This window comes from Carassius carassius, chromosome 18 (genome assembly GCF_963082965.1).
Source record: "Carassius carassius chromosome 18, fCarCar2.1, whole genome shotgun sequence".
NCBI classification, from domain to species: Eukaryota; Metazoa; Chordata; class Actinopteri; order Cypriniformes; family Cyprinidae; genus Carassius; species Carassius carassius.
Window position 1 is genome coordinate 692,501 of NC_081772.1, and position 19,399 is coordinate 711,899.

The 19,399-nt window shown below is 38.3% G+C and overlaps 1 protein-coding gene across 4 annotated transcripts in view; it reads right to left on the reverse strand.

Moving 5' to 3' along the window:
• LOC132092036 (MAM domain-containing glycosylphosphatidylinositol anchor protein 2-like) overlaps positions 1-17,549 on the reverse strand; it is a 141,876-nt gene extending 124,327 nt beyond the window's left edge. For 3 of the 4 annotated variants that reach the window (XM_059498093.1, XM_059498091.1, XM_059498090.1), the window contains exon 1: positions 16,985-17,549. In XM_059498093.1, the coding sequence (XP_059354076.1) occupies positions 16,985-17,057 (73 nt within the window). In that variant the 5' untranslated portion in view covers positions 17,058-17,549. The remainder of the gene's footprint in view (positions 1-16,984) is intronic. The other variant, XM_059498092.1, reaches the window with a different exon arrangement.
• Between the last annotated feature and the right edge of the window lie 1,850 nt (positions 17,550-19,399).

Sequence of the window (19,399 nt, forward strand, 5' to 3'; positions counted from 1 at the left end):
CTATTTTATTATAGAATTATCACTTTGTATTTTGAGATTTTGTCATTTTTCTCTTATTTGTAGTTATATTTTTTCCCTCAAAATTATTTGTGTAAAAACAGAAGCAGCAATAATAAAAGTAATGCAGTAACTGTAGTGCATGCTGGGAACTGGAGTCCTGCTGTGTGAAATGAGCAGATAATGCAGGTTAACTGCGCAGAAACCCTCACTAACTCATGATGTGTGTAAGTGAGACTCACTTCTTCACGGTAAAGGTGTTCTTATTCGTTCCTGAGGAGCTCACAGCTATTTCAGGCTCACAGCAATCACTCCACATTCTGATCAAAGCAGAAAAACACACTTCTGCACCCATGCAGCAACCTTTCCTGTTCCACGCCGGCCATTCATTTTTAATAACAGTCATATCTGAGCAGAAGTGCATGCAGGATTAAAGTCGAAAGCACTGTGCTCGCAGCTTGTGCATGCAGAATTAACTGATTAAGAGCCACTAACAAGGTCTAAAATTATGCTAGCAGTGCTTGCTTTTGGATACTGGATAGGATCTGTAAGATGAAAAATCACTAAATATACAATGAATCAATGAACTTTATTATATTTTTGAGATATTCAAGCTTCACATTTTTGAGAAATTCAAAATTTAAATATTAAATATAGTTATTTTGTAAATTGTCCTTGAAATGCACTGTATAAATAAATCATTATTATTATTAAAGATATTAAAAATTAAAGTTTTCCTATTAAAAAGCGAACTAAAAACATGCATTCTGAATGTTCAGTTGCGTGTCTGTCAGGATTACATTTTTTGGGTGAATTTACCCTTTAATAAATAAATAAATATTTTTATTAAATAAAATAAATGTTCATTTATTAATACAGATAAAATTATTTAAAAAAAAATTAATGAACGTCTAAAACAAATAAATAAATCAACAGTACAGTACTATGGTGAGTAGAAAAAAGCAATACAAACTAATGTTTTCCAAATATTCATATATTTTTTCATCGTATAAATTGGTTTGTTGTACATACATATAGCCCGAAAAAAGAATTAAACAATAAAAAAAGATTAAATTAAATACTAAATACATTTTACTATACATAAATACATTTCTATTAAACAGCAGACACTGCAAAACCCACATTAGGTTAATGCTAATCAATTGAATTGAAATAGTTAAATATTTTATGTTTACACATGCATACATAAAATATTTAATATTTGCAAGCTCTTTTATATCTTATTTGTGCATATGCACATAAAAACATTTAATTATTATTTTAAGCATTAAAAAAAATAAAAAATAGTTTAAGTTTGAAGCTACTCTCCTACAAAAGATTTTAGAAATAATACTATACTGTATGTGTGAGTAAAAACACAGAATGTGCATTGTGCTGAAAAAAAACTACATCAGAAATCAGCAGCTTCAAATCCAGAACATTTTAAAGGGTTAAACTTAATTTAATCTAATAAATACATTTATTTAAAAAAAAAAAAAAAAAAAATCTATTTAAACAAGTGAATAAAATGGATACATAATTAAATAATAAATTAATTAATAAATCAATTTGATCATCTAACAAAAAATATATATTAAACCTAAATATTTTACAAATAATATTTAAATAATTATATTTTTATGCAGTAGCAGCCTTTTGAGATTGGGGACAGAGTGTAAAAAAATTAAAAAGGCTAACTAAATAAACATTAAGATAGACAGATAGAAGGCAAATAACATTGAATTAAACATGACATTTTAAAGTAGAAAAACTGAAATAGTATTTTCTTCTAAAATGTACTCCAATGATATTATTTTAGTCTTAATCTTAAATGAGACGTTTCATGGGTTGCAAATCTCACGCTGACTTTCAGCATCAAAACAACTTCAAGTTCTGGCTGATGTAAAAAAGAGCAAACAGATTTGTAGTTCTGGTTTTGTCCCAGCAGACGGAGGATGTGTTTTGACATCGATCATCTCTCTGTGTGCCTCTGGAGAGAATCACATTGGATTCGCTGCAGAACGACAGACCGACGCTTTCATCGCACACATAACAACACGACTATAACCAAACCACGCTCATATTTTAACACGAGCATCAGCAGCTTGTCATGATTATTCAAACTCCTCCAACATACACAACACAAGATGCTTCATCTGGACGGCAAACCCTCCGTTTATCATCACAGCGTCCAAGAAACACGAGACTAGCCGACTTTTGGCAACATTTACTAATAATGCAAATACAGCTGTTTACATACTGAATTATATTGCCTGATATATTTATTCATGCATTACTTATTTATATAAACAAATAGTAAGTAAGAAAACAAATTGCAAACTAGTGAGGTTCCAATTTTTTTATTTTTTTTATTTTAAGAATACTATAAACAATAATATTTTGTAAGAATGAACAATAATGCACTTCTATTAGAATAACATTTTCTTAAGGGTTCTGCATTATTATGTTGACGTGATCATATATATGATCCTAGAGCACAAAAACAGTCTTAAGTCTCTAGGGGATATTTGTAGCAATAGCCAAAAATACATTGTATGGGTCAAAATTATTTATTTTTCTTTTATGCCAAAAATCATTAGGATATTAAGTAAAGATCATGTTCCATGAATACATTTTGTACTACCATAAATATATCCAAAAAAAATTTTTATTAGTAATATGCATTGCTAAGAACTTCATCTGAACAACTTTAAAGATGATTTTCTCAATATTTAGATTTTTTTTTGCATCCCTCAGATTCCAGATTTTCAAACAGTTTATCTCAGACAAATATTGTCCTCCGACAAAAATCCGAAAATCTCAATTACGAAAAATTTACACTTAAGACTAAGTAAGATTAAGTTATAAGTTAGGAATAAGTTTTTACACAAACATATGCATTTGCCTTACGACAGATTAAATTTTAACAGAGGGAAATAATGGCATACTAAGGTGAATGACATATATCGAAAATGTCATACAGTTGAAGTTATGAGATATTAAGGCAAAATGATAAAAAGTCTAAATTACAACCCGAATTCCGGAAAAGTTGGGACGTTTTTTAAATTTTAATAAAATGAAAACTAAAGGAATTTCAAATCACATGAGCCAATATTTTATTCACAATAGAACATAGATAACGTAGCAAATGTTTAAACTGAGAAATTTTACACTTTCATCCACTTAATTAGCTCATTTAAAATTTAATGCCTGCTACAGGTCTCAAAAAAGTTGGCACGGGGGCAACAAATGGCTAAAAAAGCAAGCAGTTTTGAAAAGATTCAGCTGGGAGAACATCTAGTGATTAATTAAGTTAATTGATATCAGGTCTGTAACATGATTAGCTATAAAAGCTTTGTCTTAGAGAAGCAGAGTCTCTCAGAAGTAAAGATGGGCAGAGGCTCTCCAATCTGTGAAAGACTGCGTAAAAAAATTGTGGAAAACTTTAAAAACAATGTTCCTCAACGTCAAATTGCAAAGGCTTTGCAAATCTCATCATCTACAGTGCATAACATCATCAAAAGATTCAGAGAAACTGGAGAAATCTCTGTGCGTAAGGGACAAGGCCGGAGACCTTTATTGGATGCCCGTGGTCTTCGGGCTCTCAGACGACACTGCATCACTCATCGGCATGATTGTGTCAATGACATTACTAAATGGGCCCAGGAATACTTTCAGAAACCACTGTCGGTAAACACAATCCGCCGTGCCATCAGCAGATGCCAACTAAAGCTCTATCATGCAAAAAGGAAGCCATATGTGAACATGGTCCAGAAGCGCCGTCGTGTCCTGTGGGCCAAGGCTCATTTAAAATGGACTATTTCAAAGTGGAATAGTGTTTTATGGTCAGACGAGTCCAAATTTGACATTCTTGTTGGAAATCACGGACGCCGTGTCCTCCGGGCTAAAGAGGAGGGAGACCTTCCAGCATGTTATCAGCGTTCAGTTCAAAAGCCAGCATCTCTGATGGTATGGGGGTGCATAAGTGCATACGGTATGGGCAGCTTGCATGTTTTGGAAGGCTCTGTGAATGCTGAAAGGTATATAAAGGTTTTAGAGCAACATATGCTTCCCTCCAAACAACGTCTATTTCAGGGAAGGCCTTGTTTATTTCAGCAGGACAATGCAAAACCACATACTGCAGCTATAACAACAGCATGGCTTCGTCGTAGAAGAGTCCGGGTGCTAACCTGGCCTGCCTGCAGTCCAGATCTTTCACCTATAGAGAACATTTGGCGCATCATTAAACGAAAAATACGTCAAAGACGACCACGAACTCTTCAGCAGCTGGAAATCTATATAAGGCAAGAATGGGACCAAATTCCAACAGCAAAACTCCAGCAACTCATAGCCTCAATGCCCAGACGTCTTCAAACTGTTTTGAAAAGAAAAGGAGATGCTACACCATGGTAAACATGCCCCGTCCCAACTATTTTGAGACCTGTAGCAGAAATCAAAATTGAAATGATCTCATTTTGTGCATAAAATTGTAAACTTTCTCAGTTTAAACATTTGCTATGTTATCTATGTTCTATTGTGAATAAAATATTGGCTCATATCTCTCCACCTTCAATACCACGACTTAGGTGCCCTTGAGCAAGGCATCGAACCCCCAACTGCTCCCCGGGCGCCGCAGCATAAATGGCTGCCCACTGCTCCGGGTTTGTGTTCACAGTGTGTGTGTGTGTGTGTTCACTGCTCTGTGTGTGTGCATTTCGGATGGGTTAAATGCAGAGCAAAAATTCTGAGTATGGGTCACCATACTTGGCTGAATGTCACTTCACTTCACTCACTCATGTGATTTGAAAGTCTTTTAGTTTTCATTTTATTAAAATTTAAAAAACGTCCCAACTTTTCTGGAATTAGGGTTGTATGAGATAAAGGGTCAATTACACCATAAAGTCAAAATGCTGAAATAAAAAGTTGAAATTATGACTTCATAAATTGAAATGATGAGATAAGTCACAATTATGACTAAAAGTCTAAATTATGAGACAAAAAGACAAAATTAACGTGAATTAACATGTCGTGAAAAGTTTGTTTTGTTTCAGTAATTCAACTCAAATTGTTAAACTCAGGTATTAAATAAATTCAATGCACACTGACTGAAGTAGTTTAAGTCTTTGGTTCTTTTAATTGTGATGATTAAACCCACCAATTCACAACTCAACAAATTTGAATATGGTGACATGCCAATCAACTAATCAATTTTAGTTCTAAAACTAATCAATTAATCAAAACACCTGCAAAGGTTTCCTGAGCCTTCAGAATGGTCTCTCAGTTTAGTTCACTAGGCTACACAATCATGGGAAGGACTGCTGATCTGACAGTTGTCCAGAAGACAATCATTGACACCCTTCACAAGGAGGGTGACCCACAAACATTCATTTCCAAATCAGATGGCTGATCACAGAGTGCTGTATCCAAGCATGTTAACAGAGAGTTGACTGGAAGGAAAAAGTGTGGAAGAAAAAGATGCACAACCAACCGAGAGAACCGCAGCATTATGAGGATTGTAAAGCAAAATCAGTTCAAGAACTTGAGAGAACTTCACAAGGAATGGACTGAGGCTGGGGTCAAGGCATCAAGAGTCACCACACACAGAAACCAAGGTCCTAGAGTCTGGAGGAAGGGTGGAGAAGCTCATAGTCCAAGTTGCTTGAAGTCATAGTCCAAGTTGCTTGAATTTTTTGAAAACCAAAGTTATTGCACCTGTTTACCAAGAAATCTTGGAGCACTTCATGCTTCCTTCTGCTGACCAGCTTTTTGAAGATGCTGATTTCATTTTCCAGCAGGATTTGGCACCTGCCCACACTGCCAAGAGCACCAAAAGTTGGTTAAATGGCCATGGTGTTGGTCACCAGACCTGAACCCCAGAGAGAAACTATGGGCTATTGTCAAGAGGAAGATGAGAAACAAGAGACCAAACAATGCAGATGAGCTGAAGGCCACTGTCAAAGAAACCTGGGCTTCAGACCACCTCAGCAGTGCCACAAACTGATCACCTCCATGCCACGCTGAACTGAGGCAGTAATTTAAGCAAAAGGAGCCTGAGTACTGAGTACATGTACAGTAAATGAATTTTTTTTTTTTTGGTCTTATGAAGTATTCTAATTGGTTGAGATCGTGAATTGGTGGGTTTTTGTTAGCCTAAATGAGCCTAAATCATCACAATTAAAATAACCAAAGACCTAAACTACTTCAGTCTGTGTGCACTGAATTTATTTAATACACGAGTTTCTCAATTTGAGTTGAATTACTGAAATGAATGAACTTTTTCAAGTCATTCTAATTCATTGAGATGCACCTGTGTATCTATATGACATATGTCAAAGATATGTCGTGTAGGGTCAAACTGCTCGGATGTACGGATGCAATCGATTGGTCTCTCACGACAAACCTGCTTTTGACCACATGATGCGTCAGTCCACGGCTCACAAACACCGGTCCTGTGTTTGCCCTACATACCGACAGATGAACACAACACATGGGGCATAAAACGGCGGCTTGTTGCTGTGTGACTCATAAAGCAGATGAGCAAAGGGTTAAAGCATTTACTCTGAGCAGCTTAAACCTCAGATAAACAGACACCTGTGAGATGAAACTGATTTCAGGTCACAATCACTTCACATCTGTTTGAGCGACTGACTCTCTGCTGGGAAGATGCTAGAGGTGTGCGGCGGATGTTGTCACCATGACAACAGACATTACTTCACGCAGGAGCAGCACTTGGACTGGATGTCTGGGCTAAAGCGACACGCTGAAACATTAGCATGAGAAACATTAGCATGACTCTGACACCAAACCATCGGACCAGCAGCAACAACAGACTCTCACTGAAGGCCAATGCTCAAAATGTGTGTGCTCTCCAATATAATACTGATGAGAATGTTGGCATTTAATTATAGCAAATAAAATATTTACAAATTGCTTTATTTTTTAAACAAACACTAGTTTTAACTTTAAAATATGCCAATTTAGTTGTTTTAATCAGCCTGGAAGAAGTCTCTTCTGCTCACCAATGGTGCATTGATTTGATGAAAAATCCAATCAAAATATTAGATATTATAAAAAATATATATTTTATATTGTAATATGTTTTCAAATGTGAACAGATTTTTAACTTCAAGAATGAATGAAATGGTACAAACTCTGCACAGCTATGAAATCAAACAGAAATAGACTGATCGGCTTTTAAAAGCAAGGAGAAACACTCTAAAGGTCAAGGGTCACATGTTCAATCAAACCCTGCAGAATATTAGCACAAATTCATCTGTTACTTGATAGATACTTGATACAGTTAAAAAAAATATCTCCATATATTAAAAATAATAATAATTATCAACTAAAATTTTCATGGCCTAATTTATTAATATTTGATTTCATGAAAAAAAAAAAAAAAAAAACATTTTTTTGTGTGTTGTGAAAACAATTACATTTATTCGGTTAAAAAGTAAAATGTTTATTTTAGTTAAAGTTTTCTTGGGTTTTTGGTGACTTATTTTTTTTTGTCTTTATTTTTATTTGCATTTTTTATTTTATTACATCAAGTTAATCTGAATGAAAAAAAGACTTGTTGCCTTGGAAATTGTGATGAAATAAAATACGTTTTTTTTTTTTTATTTTCTTTTAGTTAACTTTCATTTTCATTTCAATTTTTGTTTTTTTACTATAATATCCCCATAATTTCAACATGATTAAAATATGCCAAGCAATATTTAATTAGTTAAAATATATTAGACTGGAACAATGTGAATTGAATAATGATAACTATATAAATCTGGTTATCGTGCATTGAAAACACATCCAGTTTATTAGTACTATTACGTTCATTAGTTTATGTTTAAAGTGTCTAATGCAAATGCATGGAAATTACACATGCATATTAAGTTTAGGCCTAAATATTTTTTAAGCATGTTTTACCAATTCAAAATGTAAATTGTTCACATTTCAGTGTAATAGTGCACTAGCAGAAGTGTGTGAGGTTGCATACAGCAGCGCTGCACTGATTCCAGCCGGCAGATATGCATCAGACAGCAGCACAGCTTCACTCTGGCTCTCATTACAGTAGGAAACGCAGGCTTCTGATCCAAGGGAATTGATCAAGAGCTCTGGAGGAGGTGCAGAGAAGCAACAAAGAGCGCTTTAGTTGCACTGGTGGAATGCATTTGCATAGTTTAGACGGTCGGCATCTGAAGCTCGCTGTGAAGATGCTGTGACTTCACTAGCGGCTGGTGCAGGGAATAAAGAGCCGCAGCCTTGTTTTCATTCATCCTGACGCTTAAGAACAGAGGCGTAGCATGAAACGACGTTACATAATGACGCACGGTTCCCACGCCGATCCTCTGAAATCATTATCATCATCAGGGATGAAAAACCTTCAACCCGTCATCATTTCATTCCTGTAAGCACACCAAAGATCCCTTCTGAAAATTAGTACATTTTAACATTCTTTTAAAAAGTACTTAATTAAAAGAATATACTTAAGCGCAGCTGAATGTAATGTTTTTAGAAACTTAATTGCAGGCAAAAAAATGCATTATAGTTTAAAACGTTAAATGCAATTGATTTAAAAAAATATGAGTGTTTTTTTTTTACCCACTTAAGTGCATTTTTTTATGTGATTTCTTAATAACTTTGAAACATGGTTTAATGCACTGACGATCAAAATATGCTTAAATGTAATTTCTAAAATAGTGTGTGTGCACAATAAATAATCTGTATATAATATGTAAATATACATGTAAATAATATAGAATATATTTGTAATTACACGTTTCCTGAAGTTGCAATTTAGTGCATTTAAACTCTATTAAGTTTAAATGTAATATCAAATAACACATTTAGTATGTTAGTCAACACTTTAAAATAAGTGTACTTTTTTAAAGCATGAGAAAATATTATTAAAACCATGATGTAAAATGAAATACTTTAAAGCGAAAATGTTAATTTGACACTTTTTAAAAGTCTACTTAAGTCTGTTTAGAAACAGTCATGAAAGCGTTTCTCTAAAGAGCACTTAACAGGCTTTTTTGAATTATTATGACTGCCAAGGTTCTAAAAAAGCCATAAAAATATAAACTACATTTCCCATCATCCTCTGCGACAGCACAGGAATCATCAACAGCACAAATTCAGCATCAAATCCACACCTAAGTGTGAACGAGAAAGAAATATGAAATTGCCAAGTGAATCCATTTATTTAGTACTCAAGCGTTCATCACCACTTCAACACTTGAGAATGAAAAGATCTTCCCAGGAGAATAACACTAGCTCAGAATCCTTCACAATAAGGTCTCATTAGTTCATGTGAGCTAATGCATTAACTAACTAACTAACAATGAGCGTTACAGTTGGCACAGTATTTATTTGTTTGTTAACATCAGTTAATAAAAAACATTACAAAATAACATAAACAGATGCAACAACAGAGTTTAATAATGTGTTAAGGATTGTTCTTGTAACTCAAGAATTGTTAATTAAGAAATGTTTACAAATGGAACCATGTAAAGTGTAAAATGTTACTAACTATATGCAGTAGTATTTAATATCAGGTACTGCAGCATATCACATAAAGCCAAACATCTTCATAATGATGTTTAGACTGGGATTCATAACACTAATGACTAATCATCAGGTTACACACATTACACTGTCTGTTCAAACACTCTGCACTAATGCATGATGGGATACTGCTGATGGATCCTCGTTCCAATTACCAGAATGTGCACTGTGAAGTGGACCTCAATGGGTTCCAAATCATAGTGTGCTGGGAACAAGTGTGCATTGCTTTGTACTACACAGGTTTGGCTAAAATAGGAGGAAATAGTCTTTTTATGTCATTTAATTCAGCTCAAATATAAATGTGCGCAGCTAAAGTGACCACTAACCAAAACTAGTCCTGAGGTGAGGTAATGAGACACCATTATCATGACCATGGCTCACAAAACAGAAACTGTTTAATTTATGCAGTGTATTCATATTTATTTACACAAGTATATGTTATATCATAGTTGAAACATGAGAGTTTAAACATAAATAAACTGATCAACATAATGTGATGCATACTGTCTTTGTCAGCCATACATCAGTTACCCATCAAGGGAGAGACGATGCGTCGATAACGCCTTGGGAACGCATTCTGCGTGAGTGCGTCTGAAGCATCCATGTCAACTAGTCCAATGGCGAGAGTGAGCGTCAGGAGTGACGTCATGACCAGGAATTGATAAAAACCCCAACCGGAGCAACCGGTGTTAGCTTTCTGTGCCTCAGCAAGCGATCTGTGTCAAACCTGTCTGTCTTATTTACTGTTGTCTTGTTCAAAGTTTATATACATGGCGAAGCAACTATTCAAACAGTGTGCTTCTCCCTGCCCGCGTTATTTAACGGGTGGGGATACACACAAGTTTTTTTGTAGTTTGTTTGGGAGTGGAGCATGCGGTATCAGCCTTCGAGGAGACTGATTGTCCGCATTGTGAGAAGCTTTCGCTTCGCATGCTCCGCTCCCGCTTGTCACTCTTTGATGAGAAGAGCAGCGAGCCTCGCACTCCTCAGGGTGCAGGACCTGCTTCTACCGAGGCAGAACGGAGAATGCATTCCTGGGGTTCGCAAATGGATCCTCAGCGGGATTGGAGACGGGTCTGAGGGCTCTTTCTCCTCCCTTACCTGGGAGATCCATAGCTCAAACTCCGGTGTCGGAAGCCCGCCCCGCGGCTTCTTCCGCCCGGGGGGAGAGCTCATTGCTTCGTTGCTCTAGCTCCGAGGAGTTAGATGTAACGGGCAGTGAACCTGACACAATCAGTGGGGAAGAGGATTCGCCATCTCTTTCCCCAGCATATGAGGAGTTGGTTGATGTATTAACACGAGCTGTAGATAAGTTACATATATCTTGGCCATCTGATAAACAGAGCGCTCGTCCTAAAAGCAAATTAGACGAGCGTTTTCTGTCTTCTAAAACATCTCCTACATCACGGGGTCTTCCATTTTTTCCTGATCTTCACAGTGAGCTGTCTAGATGGTGGAATAAGCCATATTCGTCATTCGTCTTTTCAGCCCTCAAGTGCGCATTTATTCTGATATAAGAGGGCTGAAAGAAAATGGTTATGAAGCGATGCCCTTGCCTTGCCTTGCCTTGGTTCAGCATCGTCTATTAAGAACCCGACTCTGCCCACGAAGCCTTTAAAGATCACATCTAATTTAGTGGGTAAAGCTTACACAGCAGCAGGTCAGGCGGGAGCTTGCCTTCACTCGATGGCTTTGCTTCAGGCTTATCAGGCTGAGCTGCTGGGGGAGTTAGATAACAGTGAGGGAGTCAGCCGTGATGAAATTCGTGAGCTTCGTCGGGCTACTGATTTATCTCTCAGGGCGACTAAAGAAACAGCACGAGCTATTGGTAGATCTATGGCTGCTTTGGTTTCTACAGAAAGACACCTTTGGCTTAATCTTTCAGATATTAAAGATAAAGATAGATCTTTTCTTTTAGACGCTCCCATTTCTCATGAAGGTCTGTTTGGTGATGCTGTGAATGAAGTGGTTGAAAGATTTCAAGAAAATAAAAAGCAATCTGAAGCAATCTTTTTAAAAGTTTTCTCCCTCGCTGATCTAATCCTCCTGAGGCTGCTGGGCGTGCAAGGCAGCCCCAGCCGTCATGCTCCTCATATCATGTTTTTCAAAAAGAAAGTGTTGCGTCTTGCGCCCCTCCTCAAAAATCACGGGGACCGAGCCAGCACTCACAGCCAAAGCAATCTAAGCAGAAGCCGGATCTGAGAACCGTTCTTCTCGCTAAGAAAGCTTCAGCTCAGAGGAAAAGGTCCTGACGCCAAATGGGTCAGACCTGTGAGGGCAGCCCCAATCGAGACAGTGCGGTGTACACCTCAGTACACGGTGCCCGTTTGGTCTCGGTGCTCTCACGGGGCCGTCCTGCCAACCCCACCACCCTTGGTGCCTCGAGGCGCAGCGGTCTCCAGCGGGTCTCTGGCGCTGTGTCTCCCAGACGCTGCGTCAGGCTCGCTCCCTCTGAGGGGAGTTCAAGAGCATTTAGCTCGGGTGGTTTCTGCGCTTTGGCTTCAGGTCCCCGAACTAGCTGTTCAAATTACACCAGAGGCCAGCCTCGAGAGGCTGGTTCCCTTAGTAGAATGTCTGACAGAATGGAAAAGTCTGCCGAATATATCTCAATGGGTCCTGCAGATAGTAGAGAAGGGTTACAGAACCCAGTTCGGTTCTCGTCCCCCACGCTAAAACGGGGTGTTGCTCACATTAGTGCATCCCGAGCAGGCTCTGGTCATGGAGATCAGTAAAATCTCTGTTAGCAAAAAATGATATAGAGCAGGTGTATCCTCCCGACAGGGCATCGGGTTTTTACAGCCGTTATTTCATTGTTCCAAAAAAGGATGGAGGGCTGCGTCCCATTTTAGATCTTCGTCTGTTGAATCGTACAGTTCAGAAATTAAAATTCAAGATGCTGACACTCAAACAGATCGTGACTCAAATCAGATTCGAGGACTGGTTCGTCACGATAGACCTAAAAGATGCGTACTTCCATATCTCCATCCTCTCTCAGCACAGGAAGTTCCTAAGGTTTTCTTTCGGGGGCAAAGAATACCAGTATCGGGTACTTCCCTTTGGTCTAGCTCTCTCACCCCGCACATTCACGAAGTGCGTAGATGCAGCTCTGGCCCCGCTCAGGCTGCAGGGCATACGTATTCTGAATTACTTGGACTGGTTGATTTTATCGGAATCAGAACAGTTGGCGGTTCGGCATCGAGATGTCGTCCTCGCTCATATGCAGAAGTTGGGTTTGAGGCTCAATACCAAGAAGAGTGTGCTATCTCCATTACAGAGGACCACTTTTCTTGGGGTGGTATGGGATTCGGTCACGATGCGAGCCACTCTTTCGTCCGCTCGTATAGCCAACATCCTCACAGCCACATCGGAGCTAAAGCTAGGCCAGTCACGCACTGTGAAACAGTTTGAGAGATTGTTGGGTCTCATGGCAGCAGCGTCCAATGTGATCCCCTTTGGCCTGCTGGGCATGAGACATTTACAGTGGTGGCTCAGGACCACTGGGTTCTCCCCCAGAGCCGAGGCTATGTCTGTACGCCTTTCCCCCTGTTGCTCTGCTTCCAGGAGTTCTGGAGAGAGTCCGCCAGGACGGAGTAAGTCTACTTCTAGTAGCTCCACACTGGCCGACTCGAATCTGGTTTGCGGACCCGATTCATCTCCTCGACGGTCCTCCCTTGGAGATCCCGATCAGGAAAGACCTTCTATCTCAGGCCGGGGGCACTATATCTCACCCCCGGCCAGAGATTTTGAAGCTTTGGGTGTGGCCTCTGAGGGGGCGCAACTCATAGAGAGTGGTCTCTCAACTGAGATTGTGGAGACCATTCTTAGCTCCAGAGCTCCAGCTACGAGGAAACTTTATAGACTCAAATGGAATGTTTTTTCTTCTTGGTGTTACCAACATCAGTGTGACCCCGTGCACTGCTCTGTTGGCTCAGTTCTTGAGTTTTTACAAGACCGCTTCACTTCTGGTCTATGTCCATCCACCTTAAAGGTTTACGTGGCGGCCATTTCGGCCCAGTGGGTGGTGCATCTCTGGGTCGAGACCCTCTTATCTCTCGTTTCCTTCGTGGCACCTTGAGGCTGAGACCTGCAACTCATACTAGAGTGCCGGCCTGGGACCTGGCTATAGTTTTAGAAGGCTTTCTAGGGCTCCTTTTGAACCCCTAGATTCAGTCTCTGAGAAGTTTCTTTCGTTTAAGACTACTTTTCTCCTTGCTATTTCGTCCCTTAAAAGAGTCAGAGACCTTCAGGCTCTTTCGGTTTCTCCCACTTGCCTTGAATTTGCACCTGGGATGGTCAAAGCATTTCTCTACCCTAAGCAGGGATACGTCCCTAAGGTACCGACCTTTGTTCCGAGACCTATTGTTCTGCAGGCTTTCTGTCCTCCCCTGTTTGCAACATCGGACCAGGAAAAGTCTAACCTCTTATGCCCGGTGCGAGCATTGGACACTTATGTTCATCGGACCTCTTCTTTTCGGAAATCCGATCAGCTGTTTGTTTGTTTCGGGTCACCTAAGATAGGTCTTCCTGCCACTAAACAGACACTTAGTAAGTGGATAGTTGGGTCTATCCTTCTTGCCTATGAGTCTTCTGACCTACCGTGCCCTTTGGTTGTCAGAGCTCATTCTACTAGGAGTATGGCGGCCTCTAGAGCCTTATTATCTGGGGCCTCTCTTCACGATGTTTGTGATGCGGCAGGCTGGTCCTCGCCACTCACATTCGTCAGGTTTTATAGCCTAGACCTGGACGCTACTCCCGGGTCTCAGGTTTTTTAATTCTTGAGGTGTTGGTTTTTTCCGGCTGACACTCAGGCACTTAATGTAACTCGGTTACATCTGTAACCTCGGTTCCCCGAGAAGGGAACGAGACGATGCGTCTCTCTGCCATACTTCCTTCGTTCCTGTGATTGACTTGCTTCTGCACTGTCGAAGCTAACACCGGTTGCTCCGGTTGGGGTTTTTATCAATTCCTGGTCGTGACGTCACTCCTGACGCTCACTCTTGCCATTGGACTAGTTGACATGTATTTTTCAGACGCACTCTTGCAGAATGCGTTCCCAAGGCGTTATCGACACATCATCTCGTTCCCTTCTCGGGAAACCGAGGTTACAGATATAACCGAGACGATTTCTGTAGTAGTACTTATAAACAGAATGTGTTTTAAATGCATGATAACCAGATTTATGTATTTATGTGTTTTTGGTGTAATGCAATGTGTTTGTGACGAGTGGGGCGGGGCCGAGGGACATGGGAGCGAGGCCGGTGGAGTGATTGGAGATGAACTACACCTGTTCGACCCGCCGGTCTCGAGGCCCACGGAGGAGATGGAAGGATATAAAACTGGAGCAACGACAGTGAAGGACGAGAGAGGACCAGGCCTGGGCTTTATTTTAGGTTTTGGTTTTATTTTGTGCGCATCAGTCGTCCGTGAGGGGCTGGTGCGCTGTTTTGTGTTTATTTTTGTAATTAAAGTTTCATTTGATTGTCCGAATAACTTAAGTGATATGTGGATTAGTGCATACTTGTCACAGTCATGGACTTCTGTTCTCCGGTTCCTTTTGAGTTTTCCTTATTTGGTCATGTTCCTTTTCTTGTTTAGTTAATTGATTACTCCCCACCGGTTTCTGTTCTTCTGATTACTTCCCTTGTCTTTATAAACCCGGTTAAGATCATGATCATGATGGAGTGTTTTTATCAGCTGTTTGGACTCTCATTCTGATGACACCCATTCACTGCAGAGCATCCATTGATGAGACAAAGAATCTAATGCAATCTAAGACACTGATGCAATGCTACATTTCTACAAATCTGATGAAGAAACAAACGCATCCTGATCTCGCCTGAGAGTGAGCACATTTTCATTGTTGGCTGAAATATTCCTTTAAGTGTCCCCTGCTGAGTGTGAAGGGAGCAGTGAACACTAGAAGGGAAACTATAATTAACACTAATTAGGAAGCAGATACTGCTGGGCGTCTCAGAGCGTGTTGGCATTCACCAGCATCTCACACCGTCATTTCCATTCCTCCATGGGCGCTGAAGTCATTGATTTTAAAGTGCATTCTCATGGATCAGCGAAACCCGGCTCTGCCCAAACTCTATTATCCTATCAGCCCCTCAGAGACACATGTGTGCTATCCTGCGTGCCCCTCTTGATGTGAACCGACTCCAGAAACAAAAGCCATCTAGTTGATATTACGCCCACCATCTCAACGCGTGACCCGCTAGTCAGATTGGCCCTGAACAACAGCAGCCCACGGTAAACAATGCTTAGATGTTTTCCCTAGTGACATTTGCACATTTGTGACTCATGGTCATGCAAAGCTCTGGTTAACCCACACTACACTACTAGAACGCCACTAGTTGCTTAGTACACGATGAGAATGGAGGATAAGGAGAGGCAAAAGTTCAACATTGTTCAGATTTCAGACACTTGCTATGACATTTGCAACCACAATGACTCGTTAAACAGTGTCCGTACAGCTTTTCAAACAACGTTTCTTCAATGCAAATCAAAATGCATGAATGTCTCTACATGCAACTTCCATTAAATATGAGAAAAACCCAATGGATGAACTGTTAATATGCAATATAAAATATTCAAGCTATTTGCATTATTTTTCCTTGTTGGTTGGGAATATTGAAGCATTTCTACAGTGTTTAATGCAATACAATGTCTTCCTCTGAACATAAAGAAAGCCCAAAGGATTAAACCTTTAGAATGCAATATGCACATTTGCAATAATTGTCATGGCTATTTGCATTATTCTGCTTGGGAATATTTAAGCATTTCTACAGTGTTTCTTTAATGCAATGCAATGACTTTTATTAGATTCTTCAGTGTTTGTTTAATGCAATGCAATGAATTTTATTGTATTTCTATAGTGTTTCTTAAATGCAATGCCATTAAATGAGGAAAACATTGTATTGTTTCGCGTGCAATATGCACATTTGCTATGGATGTCATGGCTAATCGCATTATTTTGCCTTATTATTTATCCTTGTTGATTGGGAATATTGAAGCATTTCTACAGTGTTTCTTTAATGTAATGCAATGACTTCCATTGGATGAAAGGAACCCCCAAAGGATGAACTATTTAGCATGCAATATGCACATTTGCAATAGATGTCATGACTATTTGCATTATCCTTCCTTGTGGATTCGGAATACTGAACTATATATGTCATGCATACACCTAAAAAAAAAAAAAAACTTTTGCAATTAAAATGATTCTGAAATCTAATTCTGAAATGTTCAACTGTTATTTCCAATGAATCACTGATGATTCTGATCTTCATACTGTATCGGTTTCCCCTCTAAAAACCTGTGGATCTCATGCTGGATGGTTTGTGAAATGGCACCTGTTCAGACGCACACACGGAATGTTGACTGGCATATAAATGCATCAGTATGAGCTGCTGGCACTTACCATACACTCCCTGACATGAGATGCCCTCCAAAACGAGCGTCAGGACCCCCAAAACACTAATAATCCCATCCATCCTTACGTGCCTTTCAACATATCCAGATTAAAGCGCCGGTGTCTCTCCAGAACGTGGAAGAAATTCTGCAGATCTCATGAACCACTCGGAATCGAAGTCAAAGCACCAGATCCGCGTCCTCGCAAGGTTTCGCGATGATGAAGGGTTAGGGTTCATTCACGAGCTCGGCCGAGGTTCGGAGACGTCGGTGACGGTCTGTCCGCACATGTCATCGCTTCGTTCGAGGCTCGAGTCCATCCGATCCGTGGTTCTGAGCGTCTCAGTGAAGCTGCTGATGCTCGTGCGCCCGCAGCATCAGGACCAGCGGCGTCGGGAATGAGCAATGCGCGTGCACATGGCTGTCCGTCATCGCTCCGAGCGCGCGAGCGACATCCGAACTCTTCGGTCGCGTTCAGGCGGAGCCAGACTCAAGCGAACCGAGTCCGAAGCGTTCGTATCGAGGGCGGATGGAGCGATCGTCCGTCACGTTGCGCAATAACATCTGTGAAGAGAGAGAGAGAGAGAGAGAGAGAGAGAGAGAGAGAGAGAGACGTCACAGTGAGGAGACACACTCATCTGTATGACTACACACACACACACACACACACACAAAACAAAACACACGTGTAGCTTTTACTAATTACTAAATTCACCAAACCCTAAAAGTAAAGCTCTTAAAATTTTGGAACGACAATTGTTTGAGTTGTAATATTTCATTATTACTAAAATATAAATTATTGTTTGATTGATTGATTGCGTCATTTAAAAAAGTATGTATTTTATTCATGAGTCATACCTTTATGGACGTCACAAGGGCGTATTTTATGGTTTACAATAAATGTTTTAAAAATATGTTTATGCTAATATATATATATATATATATATATATATATATATATATATATATATATATATATATATATATATATATATATATATATATATATATATATATATATATATATATATATATATATATATATATATATATATAGTACAGAACAAAAAGTTTGGAAACATTACTATTTTTAATGTTTTTGAAAGAAGTTTCTTCTGCTCATCAAGCCTGCATTTATTTGATCAAAAATACATAAAAAAAAATTTTATATTGTGAAAAATTATTACAATTTAAAATAATTGTTTTTAAATGTATTATACTTTAAATGATCATTTATTTCTGTGATGCAAAGCTGAATTTTTAGGATCATTATCACATGATCCTTCAGAAATCATTCTAATATGATGATTCATTATCAAAGTTGGAAACAGTTCTGCTGCTTAATATTTCTTCAGAACATGTGATACTTTTTTAGGATACTTTGATGAATCAAAGTAAAAAAAAAGAAGCTATGTTTTTAAAATACAAATATTTTGTAATAACAATATTTTTTAATATAATATAATTTTTTTTAAAAATAAAATCAAATCATGTGTTAAATTGATAAAAAGTGATAGTAAAGAAAATATATTATTAGAATATATATTATTAGAATTTATTTTTTTATTTTGAATAAATGCAGTTCTTTTTAACCTTTTATTCATCAAATATATGAGACAGCAGAACTGTTTCCAACACTCATAATAAATCAGAATATTAGAATGATTTCTAAATGATCATGTGATCGACTGATGTTACATGTGACACTGAAGCTGGAGGAATGATGCTGAAAATTCAGCTTTGCATCACAGGAATAAATAATTTTTTTCAAGTATATTCAAATAGAAAACTATTATTTTAAGTTGTAATAATATTTCACAATATTACATTTTTTTCTGTATTTTTGATCAAATAAATGCAGGCTTGATGAGCAGAAGAAACTTCTTTCAAAAACATAAAAAATAGTAATGTTTCCAAACTTTTGGTCTTTACTGTATATATATATATATATATATATAGTAACTCTCTCTCTCTTTAGTAAAATTCACGTTATAATTTAGTGAGATTTATGCATCATCTGAAGCTGAATAAATCATCTCTCCATTGATTTCTGTTTTTTTAGGAGGACAATATTTTTCAGAGATACAAATATTAGAATATCTGGAATCTGAGGGAGCAAAACAATCTAAATATTGAGAAAATCATCTTTAAAGTTGTTCAAATTAAGTTCTTAGCAATGCATATTATTAATCAAAAAATAAGTTTTGATATATTTACGGCAGGAAAATTACATGGAACATGATCTTTACTAAATGTCTTGATGATTTTTGGCATAAAAGAAAAATCTATAGTTTTTGACCTAAACTATATATATATATTTTTTTTGCTATTGCTATTTGACGTCTGCATTTACATCTATAAGATGTTTTTTTTTTTTTTTTTGAGATTTTTTTTAGATTGCTCATCTGCAATACATCTGTAGGAC